General features: G+C 45.4%; 1 protein-coding gene across 7 annotated transcripts in view; it reads left to right on the top strand.

Annotated features, from left to right (window-relative positions):
• Positions 1–19595, top strand: part of cbfa2t2 (CBFA2/RUNX1 partner transcriptional co-repressor 2) — a 53060-nt gene extending 33465 nt beyond the window's left edge. For 5 of the 7 annotated variants that reach the window (XM_037100861.1, XM_037100859.1, XM_037100860.1 and 2 more), the window contains 10 exons: positions 8923–9081; positions 9278–9519; positions 9637–9726; positions 11821–12005; positions 12100–12353; positions 14103–14188; positions 14527–14719; positions 16174–16242; positions 16483–16673; positions 17735–18073. In XM_037100861.1, coding sequence (XP_036956756.1) covers positions 8923–9081; positions 9278–9519; positions 9637–9726; positions 11821–12005; positions 12100–12353; positions 14103–14188; positions 14527–14719; positions 16174–16242; positions 16483–16673; positions 17735–18073 — 1808 coding nt within the window. Of the gene's footprint in view, positions 1–6315; positions 6520–8922; positions 9082–9277; positions 9520–9636; positions 9727–11820; positions 12006–12099; positions 12354–14102; positions 14189–14526; positions 14720–16173; positions 16243–16482; positions 16674–17734 lie in introns of those variants that run through there. The other 2 variants (XM_037100858.1, XM_037100862.1) reach the window with 2 other exon arrangements.
• The last annotated feature ends 1217 nt before the right edge of the window (positions 19596–20812 follow it).

Genomic DNA, 20812 nt, shown 5'->3' with positions numbered 1-20812 from the left:
AGAAGACGGGAGCTGATGCTCAAGAGGACTTGTTTATCGGGTTTGTGGGTGGACAAGCAATGGGTGGCGCAGCTTCTCTCTGTGAATTTTCTGTCAAAGTCATTATTCTCTCTCTCTCTCTCTCTCTCTCTCTCTCTCTCTCTCTCTCTCTCTCTCTCTCTCTCTCTCTCTCTCTCTCTCTCTCTCTCTCTCTCTCTTTCGCCCTCTTACTTTCCCTCTCAATTCTGAGATGGTGGAGAAAAATTGGTGTATTCTCCCTCCCCCCCAAAAAAGAGAGAAAAAGACCTTGCCTGTTATCACTGGCTTCACTGAGACTAAAACCTTGAGGTAGATACACATTAACTCTTTAGTAAAGCAGTAAAATCCTTCTTCAGCACCAGAAGAACTGCGTGTGTTGTTGAGATTTAGGAAGACAGTTACCTTGAGTGCACACATGCAAAAAAGACATGATTTTGGAAAATAAATGAGAATGAATGACTCCTACACTAAAAATACCTTGTACTTAAATGTGCATTCGGCGATAAAAACCACTAACAGTCACTCAAAAACGCTCTTCTGCCCACGCGCTCACAAACAAGCGCTCATCCTCCACAGCTATCTCTCTCATTGTTTTGAGCACAGCTGGCCTCTTTGTTTTACTTATCTGTCTCTCTCAGCGTCTGTTGAGCTCTGGTCTTTCATACAGCTGGCTTAAGCTTGGCCACAGCTCTGTTTATGATGGACTCTATGGATGGTACCTGCTGCTTAGCTTTGAATCACCGCATCCACCTCCCCACCCCCAAAAAAACCTGAGGGTGACAGATTAGTCATTTGTATAGAGTACATGCTTTGGGACCAGATGATGTCTGTTTTTTCTACTATATAGTATGTAGAATTGTTTGTGGTTTATCATGAGGTTTTGCTCACATGCTTAGTGATATGATTCACTCACCATGTTGGACAGGAAATACGCCTTTTGAAAGCCTGATCACAGAACACAAAGTATGTAGGATAAATACTGTTGAGAGTCTTAAAGCTCAAGGCGAGTGCTCCACTGCATCTTGTGCGCATTCATCAACCCCAATGTTTACTGCCAAGAAACTCCGACCTTCCACCTGCCTGCTCATTTTTAAGTCACTGTGATAAATGTCAGTGAGATGCCTACAACATAGAAGCAAAAAAATCTGGAGTTTAAAAGCCCTCTGAGTCATCGCACGCCTTCAGTCTGGGTCAAGAAAGTCAGTGTAAATGTCCTCAGCATGGCCCGTGGTGATAGCAACATCTGGTTGGACCCGAGCCTGGGTTGTTCGGCTGTTGAGGCCTCTGACACCTGGTCCGAAACAGACCAGCCTTAATGCTCGCTTTGTTTTTCTCATGTCTCGGGCTCGTATTTTGTTTTATGGACTACCGTAACTCACGAGTTCAGAGCGTGCGACTGCGTATGCAGCGCAGAGTTGAGGAAAAACAATGTTTTGCCTGGCTGCAGGTTAACTTGATTGTCTGGGTTTGTAATGTATAGGAGCCACCCAGTCGTAATTCTCCAGACACACATGATGATATATGTCCTCACTGTGTGGCAGGGGGAGATCTATAAGTCTCCTCTGACATGATTTTTTAAAAAATGTTTTCACCTTGAGGATAAACATGCAGTGGGGGGGAAAAAGAATATGAGGACAACATAGTTTTAAATGCTGATTGTTTTTCACTTTGCAGTCTCAGGGTTTAAAGAACCACCAGGCTCCGGATGATTGATGGCCGTGCTAACCGGTTAGTTACGGAGAGGTGAGAAGGGTTGTAACCAGATAGGCAGATAATCTACAGGCCTCGGAGCCGGCGTGAGAGAGTCTGCGGATGTGTGTGAGTGTGTCACAGCTTTTGTGGTCTGAGGTCATGATTGACAGATCTGAACTGTCCTTGTTATGTCACAGTTGTGATGTGTGTACATGTGCCTCAGGCAGACCATTTCACAGGTGTGTGTGTGTGTGTGTGTGTGTGTGTGTGTGTTAGAGGATAGCTATCCTCACTCCACTGAGGCGATGACAAACTAACACCTGGTAAATGGGGCCAACACACACACACACACAATGAGACACATCCACTTCCAGCTCTATCCCTCGTGGCACAGCTGTGTCTGTGTTGTGCTACTGTGAGTAACACACATTCATTTGACCTACTGACAATGAGCATACAATGTTTTACCCCTACTCTCCAGCCATGAGCCTTTTTGCTAGATTATGAATGTTTAACAGAGATATGAACTGGGTGATGTCGCTGTTAATGGATTAATAGAAAGTATTTTCATTGTCCCTTAAGTAGGACAAGTCCAGTTATACCCGATAACTTATACACATGTTTTTTTAGTCCTTCAGAGTTTGGGCTCAACAGACCTTTTACCACTACTTTGCTTCTTTACAAGAGGTACTAGTGTCAAATAAGGTTTCAATCCTCACTGATACCATGATTGGTTTTCAGGGTTTGTACAGGTGCTCTGTCGCTTCCTTTTAGATGTGCACTATGTCGTTATTGAAAAGCAAGTCAAACTCAGAAAGCTGATATTTACAGTGTTGTTAAGGTAATAATAAAAATGCAGAAATCTTAATTTTTCCATGACTGAGTAAACACATTGTTCTCAGAGGAAAAATAAGGCCCACAGAACACTGTTATGAAATGTGTTTTGTCCTTGTAAGGTCCGTTTGAATACTCAGTTCAGCCATGAAAACGAGGAATGCTTTAGTTTGTTTGAACAGGAGAATCAACCAATGAAGATTTTTTTTTTCTGATGCTATCATTAAACATTACTTTGGTTGTTTACAGCAGGATAACGTTGGAAAAAATGTGATGTGAAGTAATCATTTGAAGTATGTAGTGTATATAAATATGATGGCGATTTACTACAGATCTTCTTGAAAATCTTGAAAAGTGCTTGTGTTTGAAAGGCGTCCGGAGAAGGTGAACAGACGAACGATCTCCTCCTGCTGTGTTTTTGTGTGTCTCGGTGAATCACATCCAGTATTTTTCTCCTCCCTCTTCTCCCTGCGGTCTGACCTCATGTACACGTGGACACTGTCCTCTCTCACTGTCCAGCCTCAGCCAAACCTCCCCTGCTTCCAGCATCACATCACTGCGCCTCTTTTTTACTGCTCATTCTTAGTTTTTATGGACGACGTCTGTCTGCCTCGCCGTCCCCTCTTTCGCTTTCTCCCTCTAACTGGCTCTGCCGTTAAGTGCATTTCCATCCCCGGCTCCTTTTTTTTTCACTATGTGGCATACAGGAGTGTTATTGTAATCATCTCGCTGAGTGACAAGGTCGTGCGAGGGCTTCTTTCACCATCAGGAGTTCACTCCTGGAGCACTTCTGTTCACATTTGTTGCACAAAAGGCACATACTTATTTTCTCTTATTGTCACTTTGTCACTTCTTCACCTATTTCTCTCTCCTTATTTTCCCTGCCTATGTACACATCCTTCTCTCCCTTTTCCCCTCACTGTCAACCTCACCACCTCCCCGCCTCTCCCCCCTCCCTCGCAGAGTGAGGAGTGCAGTGTTGACATTGGGTATTGTCCAAATATGTAGTCTACGGGGCTGGAAGGTGGTAATGAGAGCCAAGAAAAACAGCCTGGCTCTGCGTCTGACAACTAGACGTGTCTTTCAGATGAAACCAAATGAAAACAGTATTTTCTGTCCTTGTTATTCCCCTCCCTCCCATCCTCCATCCCTATAAGCACCCATCCTTCTCCAGCTCTGGCACCGCTAATGTGCCGACTAATTTCTCATTCCTGTCGCCGCTTGTTTAGCACTCTTGCACAGCCTGTTAAGGTGTTACAACGGTGTAAAAGAATGAGTACAATGAGGCCTTTAAATGACTGTCTTGGAACTTTAAACAAAAATAAATGCAACTATGGACTCATTTTTAGACTTCCTGTCAACATGCAGCTTGTGATTCTGTTGGAAACCAGTATGATTGATTGATCAGGTGACTTCTTACGTGGAACTGAGGGCGACAGACTTATGGCAACAGTTGAGAGGGTGTCAGCCCCAAGGGAGCAATGAAATAAATTAAATTGACAGAAATAAGGAGAGGGGACACGCATCTTATAGTATTCAGAAATTTGACACCACTCACACGTTGAAAATTCACTAAAAGTCCTTGAACCTGTTGTTCAGCTATGAGGTTAAAACGACAGAGAGAGAGACAGAATTATCTGCTTTTTGTAAGTGGATGTTGGTTGTGTGAGTGCTGGCGCATGCACCCTTGCCTTTGCTGTGTCTGTGTGTGTGTGTGTGTGTGTGTGTGTGTGTGTGTGTGTGTGTGTGTGGGTGGAGGTCAGGAGGGAGCGCAGGACTGAGGAACAGATGTGTGCTGTATTGTGGTGGTGTTCGTGGACGGACGGGGACCAGGTGCAGCCTTTGTCTCCCCGGCATTTAAGTCCACTCGCTTGCATTCAGCCGCCTCGTGCCTCCCCTCCCCTCCCCTCCACCTCCACCTCCTCCCTCCTCCTTCCTTCTCTCCTTGGAGGGAAGGCAGAGATGTGTGTGTGTGTTTGTGTGTGTCAGTGTGGAGGAGGGGGCTGCTTTGGCTTAGTGGAGGAGGCTCCAGCAGTCCCTTCTGCACCCCCCTCCTCCTCCCTCACAGGTGACTGTTGGAGGTCCCAGCTGGCCAGCTCTTGGCCGATTAGATCCATATGGTACAGGACGACAAGGAGGAGGAGGAGAAGTGCCCATCAGTTGCATGGCTGCTAAGGGGGCTGTTCGCGTGTCCCTTATTTGCCCCGAGCTTAAAGGCTGGCATTTCTTTTTTTTATCATTATTATCCTTTTCACTTAACTTCTTGCCAATTTCTCTCCCTTTATGTCTCACCACTGGATGTGTTTTAATATTATTCCCCCTACTTCACTTTCAAGTAGCCTATGTTGCTGCTGTCTATGTTTTTTAATTGTGATGTTACATGCTACTTGATCAAAATGATACACATTTTTTTTCTAGGCAGAGGTTTTTGGCATGCATGTGCTGTTTAATGTCAAGATAGAAACTTCATTTCCGTGCCACCATGGTCCAAAACATGTGTAGCTTAGCATGGTACGCTACAACAAAGAGTTAAACACAGGAGGAGAAAAGCTAACCGCCCATGAAAAGAGAAAAAAAATTAAGCTTGTAGCAGCTCTTGCTCCAGTTTGTGTTAAGCTCGGCTAAACAGGCCCTATCCTCATCGTCTCATCTGACAATACATGTGAAGCTTAGCATAGAAGAAACAGAGCAGGTGAAGAAAGCTAACTTTGCAAAAAGAGGAACAAATAAGCTTGCAGTGTCTCAAAATGTCTTTTATTTACTTTCCTTTTGACTTGTTAGCTGTGAAGCTAACCACCAACACACTGAAGACTGGGTTAAAGTGAGGAAATTAGCTTAGCCTACTTCTGTTTATACAGTCAGAAAGCTACAGTGTGTTAACTCACTAAACACATTTAGTTTTTATTTTGTAATGCATTCTTCACAAGATATAAAATGTGTTAATGGCAGCTGTAGAGAGTTGTTCTGCATTATTTTTTATGAAGTTAATTCAGTCAGCTGTGTTTCATGTGAAACGATCTGATGTTGCAATTGAACTGGCTAATTTCATAAAGCCTACCACAGCACTGACGCTGCAGTCGTGGGACATGAAAACTGTGGTCAAACGCTTCATCATTTCTTTATTTAATTTTTTTCAAACTGAAACTATTTCATTTCAAGATGTGCGATAATGGTGTGCAGCTGGGACGTTGTTGCAGAAACACCCGTTCATGTGTGCGTCTGAGTGATAACACATCTGCGCTCCGAGCCCGCATAGTTGTAGCGTTGCACATGCTCTCGATTGTCTTTTTTTGGTGCTCGCTGATGAATGAGTCAGGCCTGCGTTACATCTCCCCTCACCTCATCTACACTGACAGGACAGAGATAGCAGTTGCGACACGAGCGCACACATGATCCTTCATCGTCGCACACACATGCCTCACGACTCACAGCTGCCAGAGAGTAAAAGAGTTCAACTAAAAACATGTATTTATCTATCACATCAAGTCTTAATTTGTTTATCCCGAATCATTAAAGTAGGTTATCAGTCTTCACGTTACACAAGGATATAAGTGAATATTCTCTATTTGTCTGGTTGTTCCCAATTTCATTACTTAATGGATCGCTCGCAGTCAGAGCAGTGGCTCAGTGGGAATAGCCCTGTTCTGTTCCCTCTCCTCTCTCTCTCTCTATCTATCTATCCCCTCCCTCCCTCCAGCCTGAGCCTCATTCTGAATCATCACCTGCAGAGGCAGAGGCAATTAAAGCCGATTGAATGTTTTAATGCACACGAGCGTCACCTGAAGCTGAACAAACAAGGAACACCTGGCTAGCAACAGCAGCCATCGCCGCAGATGCACACATTGCTTTTCCATCCCTGGCAATGACAATTGCCGCAGAAAGGCAAACAAGTGAGCTCCAGTAACTAACGAGCTCATGAGGCTTTATTTGCACATCATCTGTTTTAGATGAGTGGAGGAACGGCAGCGGAGAACGGTATGAGCAGAATCTTTGAATTATATTTTGTTGCATCCAGAAAGATGTCACTAGTGATGTCCAAAAGCACTTTAAAAATGGATCCGCACACATTCTTATTTACTTGAGTGTTTTATGCATCACAGCACTTCCATGCGATCCTGTTGTTGAGGAGCCTTGTGTACCTTGCCTTTGTGTCGATTAGAGCATTGAAGACAGGTGGCATTTAGACCAGACAAACATCCTCCTCTGAGCCAATATTCACCTGAGTTAACATTAGACCACTTTGCACACACTCTGTTTGTATGGGTGTGTGTGTGTGTGTTGTGTTGTGTGGCTGCTGTGACAGCTGCCTCCCCTGACAGTCCTTAGACTATATAGACGGTGGACTCAGGTGCTCGCAAGCCAGATGAAGTCATTCGGCTATGTACGCCGTCTAATTGACAAGCAGAGGCAATTCTCTTTGGGCTGTTACCGCCGCATGCACACACACCTGATGTCTCCCGCTTTGGCCATTACCTCTGGCGCGGCTAACGACATCTTGAGATCGCATGAGCACAGCTGCAAATTTCTCCGGATGTTCAATAAGACGTGTGTGTGCAGTGTGTTTTTTGTTGTAGACCTGTCAGTCAAACACAATGGGCTTTACAAGAAGCTGCAGTCAAATTGGACACAAAACTACAGTTCACAGCCAGTGTGTATATGGGTTGTGGAGGGGGGTCTGTTGATGATGTGTCAGAATGTCATTAAAGCACTTGTGAATACATTTGCAACACGACTGTATATGACTGAATGCCTGAAGCTCTTGTGTACGCGTAAAGTTGTTTACATGGTTACAGTGTTGACACTAAGGCCATATGCCCCGTTGATTCTGTTATTGAGATGTCAGTCTAATTTCCTGGCCATACGGCTGGAGTGTGCGTAGCTTTGGAAGCGGTGTATGTGTGTGTGTGTCGTAGTGCATGTGTGTGTGTCCGTGCTGCAGGCTGCTTCCTGTGGTGAACTGGCAGGCCGCATGTATGGTGGGTATGACAGTCCAAATGTCTGCATAGATCCCTCCTTCCTGCCCCCTATGTTGGTGAACAGGTGGAGCGGTGACAGGCAGGCCAGAGGGCTGAGAAAGAATGAGAGGAAGAGGGGCGGTGCGAAAAAGAGAGAAAAAAAAAAGAGGACTGCGAAACAGAAGGAAGGGAACCATCTACGCCATGTAATGAGCTGCAGATATGACAGATGAGTTGCGTCGGGCAGATTGAGAAAGTGTGTGGATAAATCGTCTACGGAAGGCAAATGGACAAAGGGATATGTTGTGAGAGCGGGAGTTATTCTTAATGCGTTGATTTCTGTGCATCTTTTACATACTTCTCGCACCCCAGAATCCTTTTTAATTGATCCAATAGGTGTAATTCCTCCCCGAGTTCTTCTCGAGTTACAGCTCAAACCTTCCAACTTAAGCCTTTTATAAACCGGGACCCCGCGGCTCAAGGCCACGCAGAGTTCATAGCTGTGAAAAAGACATAAAGGGTGCCATTGAATCCAAAGCCCCTAAAACCATGAATCCACATTTAAAAAGCTGCTCTCTGCTGACCCCTGACCCCCGCGAGACCATGCTTGTCTATTAACCGTTCATTCTCGAGAAAGCGGTTAGAAAAGTGTGATCCACTCTAAATGGAGACAGGACCCCGGCCTTCGTGGATCTCCAGGAAGACAAAAGGGCCGCTTATGATCCCACGTCTCCCCACCAACACACGCCCACTCCACTTTCTCCATCGCCCCCTTATCTGGTGGTCTCATTCAGCCAGCAATAGCATATTGAAGAGTGGCGTTTAACATTCAAAAGCTTCTGCGATCTTGTTAGTAAAGCGTGAAATAACCTCGTCCCTTTCTCTCTCTGTCTCCCACCCCCCTCACCCACACACACACACACACACACATTTGCTGGGGAGCTCAATGAGGGGGCATTCTTCTCCCACACAATAGGCTTCTTCAGCATTTCTTATGTTATTGATCTGAATAGTTGGGAGTGAGGGGCTAAACTTTAGACATCTGGCTCTTTGATGGAGGGGGGAGCAGGGTCGTTGGATGCCCTGGCAGAATGCGTTGTGTGATGTGAAGTGGGTTGGGTTGGGTAGGGTTGGGGGAGTTGGTTGGGAATGTTTTTTGTTTTTCTTTTGTGGCCACCAACTTGAAGATATTTGCGTGTGATTTAAACTATTGAGCTGATAGTTAAAAAAGTGTTTATTTGCTTGTTTGTCATTTTTTGCGAGTTAAATTCCTTCATTTTATTCGGTGGTTGCAACAAGTGTTCATATTTATGGATAAATGACAGACATAGCTCATTTCAAGTAGCACTGGTTTGGTTTTGATTTGAATTAATTGCCGTGCTCACAGAACAACCGCTGACCTCTGTCTCCCCTCTTTCTGCAGACAGTAGAGAGAAGAAGAGTCCTGCCATGCCCGGTTCTCCTGTGGATGCTAAGACTCATTCCAGATCCGCCCCCAGCAGCAGCGTCAGCTCCACTATGCCACCCCTGCCTTCTGTCAACCCCAGCGGCCCTCGCCCGGGCTCCTTCTCCACCACAGCATGTAAGGGTCATTCTTGAATTCTGATTCTGTCCCCAGCAAACCTTTTTGATACTTCTCTTGTTGTTTCCACTTAAAAGTTCATATTGATCGGCTTGTTTGTGTGTTTGGACTTTTAGACATTTGCAGATGCTGTCTCAATTCACTCAGCTAGGTTTCAAAGCATTTCAGTTTAGTTAATTTACTAATCTCTCCCCAGTGACCAACGGGAATCATCATTCCCCACCGACCCTGAACGCAGTGCCATCTCCGCCGCAGCGTTACAGCAACGGACCGTCCTCTTCCTCTTCCTCGTCGCTGGCGAACCAGCAGCTGCCGGCCACCTGTGGGGCTCGCCAGCTGAGCAAGCTGAAACGTTTCCTGACCACGCTGCAGCAGTTTGGGAACGACATCTCTCCTGAGATTGGAGACAGCGTCCGAAGCCTTGTTCTGGCCCTCGTGGTAAGTTCTTTATTGATTTTTTGTTAATGTTTTTTTTTTTAAAACAGTGCTGATTAAACGTTCAATATTCAGCGTTGATAACTGATTCGTTGACTCTTTACCCTCCCTGTCTCCTAGAATTCGACAGTTACCATTGAGGAGTTCCATTCACGGCTTCAGGAGGCCACCAACTTCCCCTTACGGCCCTTTGTTATCCCCTTCCTCAAGGTAAACACATCCTGAACCCTGTCTCCATCTTCCTATATTTACTTTGCATTATTCCGTTGGATTACTTCCCTTTTTTTGTTCCCCCTCTCGGTTAACTTTTAAACCATGGTCGGCCTGTGGCCTTCAGAATCATCCAGCCCTGTTAAAAGCATTACTCACTTCTCTGGGGCTGAAATTATTGAGCACAATATGTGAAGAGATGAAGGTCCTTGGCATGAATGTAACCATCATTCAGTATTCTATAAACAGGTGTGTGTGTAGGCTTTCTAATTGAATAAACTCTGCAGTTCAAAGTAACGATCAAGATTTGCATGTCAGCTTGACAAGCAACAGATAAGTGTGTGTGTGTGTGTGTGTGTGTGTGTGTGTGTGTGTGTGTGTGTGTGTGTGTTAAATGGCCTCTCGAGCCCCTTTGTAACCAGCGGAGTATGCAAGAGTATACTTTTTAGGAGCTCCCCTCACTAAAGCAGCCCATAAATCTTCAGTCGGTTGTACTGCTGTAACTTCAAGCAGTTAAAATCTACTCTTTTTCCACACTTACCTCTTACTCACCTTTGGAGGCCCTCCATCTGTCTGTCTGAGAGCGCTGAGACAAGAAACCTCTGTTCCCCCTCCTTCTGCTAATTTATTACGAGGGGGTGGGGTCCCCACGACTTGATTCCAACTCCCTGAGAGTCTTAAAGGCTGGGGAAGAAATAGACAGATGGGAAAAAATCAGGGGGTGAGGAAGTGGAAAAGGGGGAGAGAGAGAGGGAGAGGTGGGTGAGGAGGAGAGAGGGAAAAGTGGGAACTCGGAAGTGTGAAACATGCCTATAAAGCGTTCCCTTCCCTTTTTATGGGCTTCAGTGCGCCATATGGAGCCGCTGTCCCGTTAAAAGAGCATTCAGCTGCCAAGGCGCCGCCAATCTAGCATCCGCCCCGCTGAACCCCAGAGAGCCCTGCGCTCAACTGACACACAGCACATGTGTTCGCTAGCTGGGGCCCCAGGGAAGGAAGGGAGGCAGAGGAGCAATGGGAGGCAGGCGAAAAAAGGGAGCACAGGGGTGTTTATAGAGAGCAGAGCACAAAGCAGGAGGTATCGGCATCTTTGTGAAGAAGAGAGGGGAAAGTACCAGAGATGCTGAGAGTATTAGCTCGTCAAGAGGTCAGATCAGAGGGAGCAAAGGGGGTCTAGGTTTACAGAATGCTGCTCAGCGACGCTCAGAGGAGTTCAGCAAATGAGAGCGGTGCGGTTGTTTAGTCGGTTTGAGAAAAGAGGGAGTGAGGAAGTGGTGTAATTGCAAACACACCAGAGTCTGTTCCTAATTAGGAAAAATGCAGGGGAACAAAAGCGAGATGGAAAGATAGTCCCAGATAAATAGTTAGACCAAAAAAAAAGACGGAATGAGGGAGAAGAAGTGGGAGTCTGTATATCATTTGTTTCAAAATGTTTCAGAGTTTATAAGGCGCTGTATCATCGTGTAACCATGTTGTGACTGGCGTATTGTGCTCGGCGCTCGTTCCATGTGTGAGGGGGTCGGTAATGAACTTCAGCAGCTTAGAAAACTTTTTGAGCCCAGGGAAGCCGCAGCCACAGAATAGCGGCCAGACCAATACTGAGTCTTGCGCTGCATTCACGTGTTCCTCAGATGGTCCCATTTTTCTCTGGGAAGTGTTCGCGTGCGTCATTTCTGAAATGTTGGAGCCTCATCGACGCCAAAAAGAAGTTGTTTTCCATTAAACTGCACAGAGCATTTAAACACGTTGACACTGTTTCAAGTGTTTGAGTGACAAGAAAGAGCAAAGGAAGTGATACAATACTTGACTTTGGTAAAAGTTTCCTACCATCAACCCAGTTTTTACATTCAGCAGCCGTGTTTCCACGTCAAATGACTCCTTGAACAAAAAGTTCTTGTTCCGACCTGAGATGGCTTTCACCTGAAGTTTCTCACTCGGAAAGAAAGTCCCTGAGAACTCACATCTACACCACACTGCACTGAAATGTTCAACTGGTTGTGGTGCTTCTTACTTTCCTGTCCCCTGAACGATTGTCCCCTTTAGACACATCTGTGAGTTAGAATTAAACCTCACCATTTATTTTTTTGTTCTTGCCAGGCAAACTTGCCACTTCTCCAGAGGGAGCTGCTCCACTGTGCACGGGCAGCCAAGCAGACCCCGGCCCAGTACCTGTCCCAGCATGAGCATCTCCTGCTGAGCACCACCATGGCCTCCTCGCCAGACTCCTCGGAGCTGCTGATGGAGCCCCCCGAAGTTGGCACCAAGAGACACAGCCCCAGCAGGTTAGAATAAAAGTACAAATTAAAGTAAGTGGAAGCCAGCCTTCATCCTTGTCGCTCACTTTTTAACCATCCGCTCCCTTCTCTTCTTCTTCAGAACTAAAGAAAATGGCTTCCACGAACGTCCACCTGTAGCGCTGGAGCCCGCCGCAAAGCGAATCTGCACCATCAGTCCCGCTCCCCGACACAGCCCCGCCCACCCGCTGCCCCTCAGCACCCAGCTTCACCCGACCCCCCCGCCCCTGCAGCACTACGCCCTGGACGACATCGCAGCACCGCACATCCTGCACCGCGAGCACAGTCAGCGCATGCTGGAGATCCGCGAACTCAAAGACAGGCCCAGACTCCCCGGTAAGTGTCGAAGAATCATGCTTTTTAAGGCTGCTGACATTTTATTCTTTCCTTCCACATAACTGGTGATGAGGAGTTTAATCTTATCCATGGCTGGTGCAGGAGGAACAGACCACATTAGGCATTACACACATTTTCTGGCAGTAATAAATGATACTGGAGGCTACAGTACATCCTTGTGGATATTAAAGGTCAGATTTGTATGAATTGGCCATCTGTTGAATTTATAATCAAAACAAACCGGGGGGGGGCCCATATCACCAGAGTATCCCCGCTAACTGTAGCTATTGACCAGTTATTGAGTCTGCAAGCCTTAATCTGGCTCTTCACAGCAGCGTAACAGCAAGTTAAATGCTGATTCATGTCTAAATAACACACGTGCAATGAAAACAGAGGCACACACGCGTTCGTATTTGGCGAGCAATAACGGGTGGTCTGTGTGTTTGTGTAGCCATCCCCGTATATCTCAGGAGCCTACGTCTGTGTATAAACAGAGCCATACTGTCCAGGCAGGCAGGCAGGCAGGCTTGGGACGGACTCTGGTGTATATCTGCCCTCCTTGTCAGCACACAGTGGAAACAGCAGTAGCTCACAGACATACACACACACACACATACAGAAACACACCTTGATATGTTCATGGTAGAGGTGCCGTGTTTACGAGGCCTTAGTCCCTTGTCTGACAGCCTCCCGCCCGCCTGCCGCCACTTAACTCATAGGCACACACACACACGCACAAACACACTCGTGGCTTTGAACTGATGAACACTGATGAGAACCAGGAGTAGGCAAGAGGTCGAGGGGAAGGCTGGTGTGTGTGTGTGTGTGTGTGTGTGTGTGTGTGTGTGTGTGTGTGTGTGTGTGTGTGTGTGCATGAGGGAATCATTACTCTCTTCAGCAGGCCTAGTGTGCATGTGGCCGCTTGTTGGCTGTTTGTTACTCAATTTTAAGAGTTTGTGGTTTACTGAGTCTTTGTAGTCTGTGCGCACGTGTGTGTGCGTGAGTGGACATGTATCGAGACTTCATGAGCACGGCGTTGTGTGTGCAAACAATTATTACTGTTAAATGTACAATTAGATATTGCTTAAGTTGTACTGTTTTGTAATAAAATGGATCGGAATCAGATAGTTGGGTGAATTTGTGTGTGTGTGTGTGTGTGTGTGCGTGTGTGTGTGTCTCAGAGCGGCTGGTTGTGTTTAGAAGTGGAGCCACTCCACTCAGCCTGAGTGTCTCCCTACTGGAATGCTGTGAGCTCCAGGAGGGGAGGTGCTAAGCGAGACGTTTGAGGAGTGTGTGTTTGTGTATGTATGTGTGTGTGTGTGTGTATGTGTGTCTGTGTGTGTGTGTGTGTGTGTGTGGTTGACAGCTGACTTCCAGATGTGCACAGGCTCTGGATGCTGGAAGTCTGTTTTGCATCAAGGGCTTCTCCTTTTTCTCTTTCACCCCACCTTTCCTCGCTCGCGATCCCTCGGCCCGTCTCGGATCTTTTGTTTCTTATCCCACACTGACTTCACCTCTTTGCTGTCACTCTTCATTTTGGACATAAGGAGGCGATGCCTCAAAACATTTGTGAAGTTTATGATCATCGCAGGATATATCGCAATGAAGCCGCCATATCACAGATCTTAACAGAGTCATCACACACGCACACACCTTTCACTCACTTACTGTCACTTGTGGCTTCTCTTACATTAAGAAGAATGTTAATCACTAAGCCTGCGGTCTGTCTTGTGTGTGTGTTTTAATCAGGCACTAACGGAGGCTACCGCGAGGAGCCAGTGGACCACAGACTGACAGACCGAGAGTGGGCTGATGAATGGAGGCATCTGGACCATGTAAGTCTGCAGACAGGCACTTCTGCCTCTAATGGATCCTGATATAGAAAGAATGTAAAGTCTAATTTGTTTTACTTAAGTCCACAAAGAGGGTTTTAAGTTCTCACAGCATGAACGCTGTGATAAATCAGACATTATCCATTCAAGACGTTCATGTTTTTCTACTCATTGGGATTATTTTCAAGTCATGTAGATGTAATACCTGATAGTTTTTAGACATTTCTGACAAGTAAGAAGAGTAGTATGTCATATTTAATGATAATATTTGTATATGCATCTTTCATAAAAAGGAGTAAAAGCAAACCCGGCCTCATTTTTTGTCCTTCTTCATCCTCCAGGTGTTGAACTGCATTGTGGACATGGTGGAAAAGACACGGAGGTCAGTGAGCGTGCTCAGACGGTGCCAGGAGTCAGATCGCGAGGAGCTCAACTACTGGAGGCGGCGTTCGAGCGAGCAGGAGGACCCACGCAAAGGAGGCTCCGGCTCCGCTCCCTTCTCGAAGACACACAGCCCCCACTCTGCAGAGACGGGTGGGTACCGCTAGTTTCACTTCAATTATGTCGGTACGCCGCAGAAACCAACAGTGTTGTTGTCATCTCTGTGATTGGCGCCTATTGTTTTGCACGAGAGGAGATTGCCTCACGAACACCGGCATGGAGCCAAACCAATGGAAACCAGCTATTTGTTGTCACACTTCACCAAAAATGACCAATAGCTCACTGACTCAGACATGACGGGTTTTGTTTTCCCCCAGTTTTAAGACATCCACCCCTTAACTTCTGCCAGAAGTACACTAAAATGAATGACATTTAGTTTGTTTGCTCTATGATCAGTTTTTTGACCAGGACATTTAGTTTCTCCTCAGTTGAAATGAGGTGATAACAAAAATGTCAAACACAAATATTTAGGTGCAAAATCCTAAATGTGTATTTTGATGTATTTTCTTTATTTGGTTGAAAAAAGGCATGTTATGGTAGCAAAATATCCAGAAATCAATCAAAAAAATACATAAGTTTTTACCTATATGGTTTCCCCTCATTAACAGTATAATTATCCTGAGGTGTAATTGCATCACACTAAAGGCTTCGAACACCAACCAGGTCAACCTGCCTTCTATTTCATACTCCGTACACCGTCTAGTGGTCAGAGAGAGAACTGCAGCTCAGTCACATGTCGGTGTGTGAGTGCGTCCCTCCACAGTCTCCCAGTCTGCTGTGTACTGGCACGGTTCTTTGTGAGTGCGAGCCTTGCCATCCCCCTGCTGGTCCATAGTCACAGACAGGTGCCAGGACTGGCCTCGGCCATATCGGCCACAGAAGGGCCGTCCTGCCGTCCTGCAGGCTCAGAGACCCAGAGCTGGCTGACTCGCCAGAGCACCATCTGGGCCCCCAGCCGGGCAGCCTGCCTGCCTGCCTGCCTGGGCTCGGGCTGAGGAAGACTGTAGTGGGGGTGGAAATGGCGGCGGGGAGGTTGCATGCAGGCTTGGTGGAAGAGAGGATGTAAATGAAGGGAAAGAGAGAAAGCGGAGGATATAAGAGATGGGGAAGGAGGAGATGAGCCAGGTGGCAGTGTTGGAAAGGCAGAGCCCGGCAGAGACGCGGCGATGAAGCGAGATGCAGCGAGAGAGAGATTTGAGGGAACAGACAGAATGTTGACACAGCTTGTTGGTCTGCAATTCCCTCCAAGCCAAACACATTCCTTTCTAAAGCTGTCAGATCTCAGATCAGTCCAAGACTCTGATAAACAACAATTACGGTGGTCGTGTGGCCCAGATACGGGGACTTGTTTGCATCGATAAGAATATAAAAGATGAGATGACAGAGATGTTAATCACTGCTTGTGTCGGTGGCCTCTCTTTGCAAGCACCTGTTACCTTGATTGAGCTGTCAGTCACAAAGTCAACCATTATTTCAACAATGAATCATCTTAATATCTTTATAAGCCCTGGCAGGTGCTAATCCCTTCTGTCTCTGCTTCCCCACAGACTCCCAGCGCGAGTTTGCACCACGGCCAGGCTCAGCATACGTTACAGATGAGATCTGGAGGAAAGCTGGTAAGAACACCATTAATTTAGAAATCAAAACTGTTGATGAATGATGCAAATTTATTCAATTAGATACAAAGGCACTGCATTTTACTTGAGTAACAAAGAAAAAGAAAAAACTACAGTGACATTAATGTCTGACACAGAACACACATGATGTACGACTGCGTGCTGATCCGCGGTCTGTTTTCACTGATGCAAAACATGCTGAGCTAAACTTAAACCACTCGTCTCCCCCCTGATGCATAGAAGAGGCGGTGAACGAGGTGAAGCGACAGGCCATGGACGAGGTCCAGAAAGCGGTGGCGGAGGCTGAACAGAAGGCTTTTGAGATGATTGCTGCAGAGAGGGCAAAGATGGAAAAGACTCTGGCTGAGGCGAAGAGGAAGGCGCAAGAGGACGCCATCCAGGTCATCAATGAACAGGAGGATTCCAGTGAGGTGAGAAATCGCCTTCTTATGTACAAACTGATCAGATGTACGATAAGCTGTACACAGTCATACTTAAAGCTGCTATAATTCATATATTTTTTGAAAAATGGGATCAGATGACTGCATCTAAGTCAGATACTGGCTTTTAATGTGTTTAAAAAATTTTTTTAAAAGATGTACATTTTTAAAAGCTTGTTTTTGTGTTTTTAAAATACTTGCATTTTTTATCACGTGATTTTTTTTTTTCCCTCAAATTAGACACATTTTATCCTCAAGTTTAAACTGTCAAAAAAAAAAACTGTATAATGAGCCTGATCACAGTTTTTAGCTTTGGATCAGTCTTCCTATATCATACCTCATTGTAATGGTTCTGTATTGTGTCTTTTACACTGGTTGCTTGAAAATTTTGGGATCTCAAATTAGATTTTTAATTTTCTCCACAAGACTTGAGAAAGGCATCTGCTAAATAGAATGAAAAGCTGAATCACTCTGGCCTGCTGCAAATTATTTTTGTATCTTATTTTCATACATTTCATGAGCGAGGATCTGTTTGCGCCCGTCTCTGATCTAAGTGACGGGGATTGCTCATGGTGATGAACCCACAGTGAATAAATCTGCTGTTCCACTTTACACCATTTTTCAGTTCGCTCCCCATTGCTCATTTTTTCAGTGGAAACGCTCCAAATCTCCACTGTTCTCTATTTGTCCGGCACAAAGCAGCAGACACACAAAGACATTTAGTAGCTCAAAAGCTAGACATTTCCCTCAGGCGTTGGTGGTTAAAGCGAAAACGGAACCAAAAGGACAGTGAATATTGCACTTAAATTTGACAGTTGGCAAGAAAGAGAACTAAGTAAAAAATAAAAACATTGCCTCCGTATCTGCTGAATGTGTAAAGAGTAAACAGTTTGCTAACAAGTATCGAATTAGAAAGCAGCTTGTTTCCACTTTTATTTTGGATGAGGTTTACTAAATAAAATAACTAAAAGCACGATTTAGAATGTGAGGCACTGATACTGACCTTCCATTCCTGTGAAAGCTTACAGTCGTCTCCTCTCTCTCTCCCTCAGTGTTGCTGGAACTGCGGCCGCAAAGCCAGCGAGACGTGCAGCGGCTGCAACGCCGCTCGCTACTGCGGCTCCTTCTGCCAGCACAAAGACTGGGAGAGGCACCACCTCATTTGCAGCCCAGGACTTCAGGCTCAACCCAAACCGGTTTCCGCCATCACTGTGAGCAGGGCGGCGGCTGCAGCCGCCGCTGCCGGGGTCTCTCCAGTCGGTCTGGCTGGGGTCAAGGCCCCTGAAAGTGTGCCCTCAGTCTCCAGTCCTGGTGGAGAGAAGGCATCAGTCGCTTCTCGCTCCTCCACCCCTTCCACCCCCGCCTCGGCCCCCGAGACCAACGGACACTGAGGCCGCAAGCGGCGAAACGCGTCACATGCCCTCCTCTTTGACTGGGGAAGAACTGAATCAGCGGCAAGAGGGAACTATTCGAGGGTTAAGTTAGGATAACGGATTTTTCATCATACTCCTTCTGGCAGATAAAAAAGGACAGATTATGGATCACTGTTTGAGTGATATGTCAACTGGGACTTTGGCTTTGGCATCGAACAGAAGGACTCATCTCGAATGCATCTATTGGATGAACAGATCTCCCTAACAGATGGAAACGTGTTTGCCTTCATCCAAAAAAAACCCAAATCTTGGATCTGCGAGGGGCAGGAAAGAGAGAGAAAAAAACAAAAAAAACCTGACGATTGATGCGAGTTCATCACGGGCTGCGGGGAGGAAGTTATGAGAAGAGACGGAGGAGATTAAAAAACAATGACATGTAAAGACGTTTCCCCCCCCAAACGCGCCCTCGAACCGCTATTCTGACTTTGTTGTGTATAAATTTAAAAATAAGGGAAGTGGTGGTGGAAAATGTAAACCGTGTAATAGTACCAGCCATAAAGCATCTGTGTTCGTCCTGTAGGAGCAATCTGACAGTCGTCTCCGCAGCTCTCCTGTACACATGAATATACGCTCGCCAACACTTCCTGTCAGGTTTCTCATATGTGTGAATGCGTGTGTGTCAAGCGGTCGTGCCACGTCGGTGAATATTGTACAGCATATGATTACTTCTGTCAGAGCAATATTAAAGTGTGTTAAAAGTGTTTTCAGGTATCTCAAGCTGTTTCTGCATCACCAAAGTTTTCAGTCGCTAAAGAGAGAGAGAGAGAGATAGAGAGAGAGGTTTTCATTGCCTGCAGCTGTCTTTTGTGAACAAGAAGATGAATATACACTAACCCAGCAGCATCATATCTACTTTTATAACAAGCTTAAACAGAAACTCTGGTCACTATTTTCCATTTCTGATCCTTAGACATGTCAAAAACAGAGAGAGAGGGGTGATGGTGATTGGGTCGAGGACTCGCAGGAAGATGCAGTTGAGACTTTATTCCGGTTGCGGTTTGTTTTGGCACTTGTTCACGTCACCCGTTTGCGTATGGCAGGGTCAGGCGTTGCTCCAAATCTTCCCCTCCGTGGCAATGTTTGCATCAGGAGCAGAGGTCGTGACGGCCTCGCCCTCGGTGCTTACCTTGACGTGGTTGTGGCTTTTTCGAGCAGCATCTCTGTCCCCACAGAGTATCTCAGGAGCTAAACTGTATTTGTATGTACAGATCAGTCCGTTCTTTTTTTTTTTTTTCCTTCTGTCGCCATTAGGTTAACGTCAAAAGTTTAGTGAGGATTTATCTACTCTGCTGTTACAACTGAGACATTGTTTCATTCCGTTGTAAGACGACTTTGTAAAGAATATGAGAGAATGCCTTTATTTTGTGAGCCACAACTTTTCTTCGTTCTTTCAACGCGATTCTTTTGTTATGAGGCGCAACTTCATATGGAAAAAAAAAAGATCTTGACATGAAGTATGAAATAAAGAAATAGAATTGCTTCAACGTGTTCAAAGATTTCTTCTTTTTAACTGTGTATTTAGAAATGTGCATCAGTGCAAACATTTGAGACACGTGTACTTTATTGACATTACATCTCAGTGGGAGAATTCACTTTTACTTCAACACTTATCGTACAGTTTTCCTTTGCTCTTTGTTACAAATTAAACTGTTGAACATTAGAATACAAATACAGCTGAAAAAAAAGAGTTGGCAAAAATGTGGCAAAAGTTTTAATCATCGCCACCAAAAAAAAAGAAAATTCAGTTAGTATGTTCTTACCCTCACGCCAGAGGAAAGTTGGGTAAAGTCCACAAAACATTTCTGGAGCCTCACAGCAAAACAGTGCTGCGGCGTTCTCGTTAGCAACTGAAGCAGACTGGGCAGACTTGTTTAAAAATGCTAGAGAAAAGGGCTTGATTCAGTTTGTTCAGCGTAAACCAAGTCTCGAGAAGCCTTGAGATCCAGAATTGATTTAAAAATCAGGTTACATGTACACCGTTTTTAAAATCTGAAATCTTCATTGTAGCTGCTTAGCAAAGACCAACCGGTCCGAAGTCAGGGCACGAGTCCAAATGCTCATCGAAGGTGTAAAACGGGTCTTATCAAAACAATTTATGATCCCGGGGGTTCTTGGGTGACTTTAGATTATGCTGGGCGAGCTACATGAGATATTTTATATTTTTAAAAGAAATCCCCATTGACTTTAGTTGTTTAGGAGAATGCTGCAACACTGTTTCAATCTGAAGGTCCAGAATGATTTCGTGAACGATAAAACTCCACTTGATTTTCCATCGGCGTGAGGGTGAGTAGTCAATGACAGAATGTTTATTTTTGGGTGAACTGTTCCTTTAAATCATTGTTAATGCAAAAACATGACATAGGCCCTGCTTTACAAAATGTACAGATTCTGCTTCTTTAAAAAGGCAAAAAAAAAAGTGCAGAACATGAAACTGCTGAATACTACTGCTACTAGTGTGAGAAATTCTTAAGTTTTGATGTATAAAGATACAAATTCACTCAGTTTACTATAATCTGTTCTACAGAACCCAACATGTGCAATCTAGTCTTTAAATTAGCACAGCATGTATGAGAACTTCAGTATAAAAAGCGCTATTGCCTTCATTTCAAGCACTTTTTTCAAAAGGGCTCTGAGTATTGTGGATATTTACTGTGGGTCATTCTCATCCAGCTTGGCTTCAAAGGTTTGATGGATTTA

The sequence above is a fragment of the Acanthopagrus latus genome, chromosome 6, assembly GCF_904848185.1.
Source record: "Acanthopagrus latus isolate v.2019 chromosome 6, fAcaLat1.1, whole genome shotgun sequence".
NCBI classification, from domain to species: Eukaryota; Metazoa; Chordata; class Actinopteri; order Spariformes; family Sparidae; genus Acanthopagrus; species Acanthopagrus latus.
Note: the sequence above shows the minus strand (reverse complement) of the source record. Positions and strands in the feature narration are given on the sequence as shown.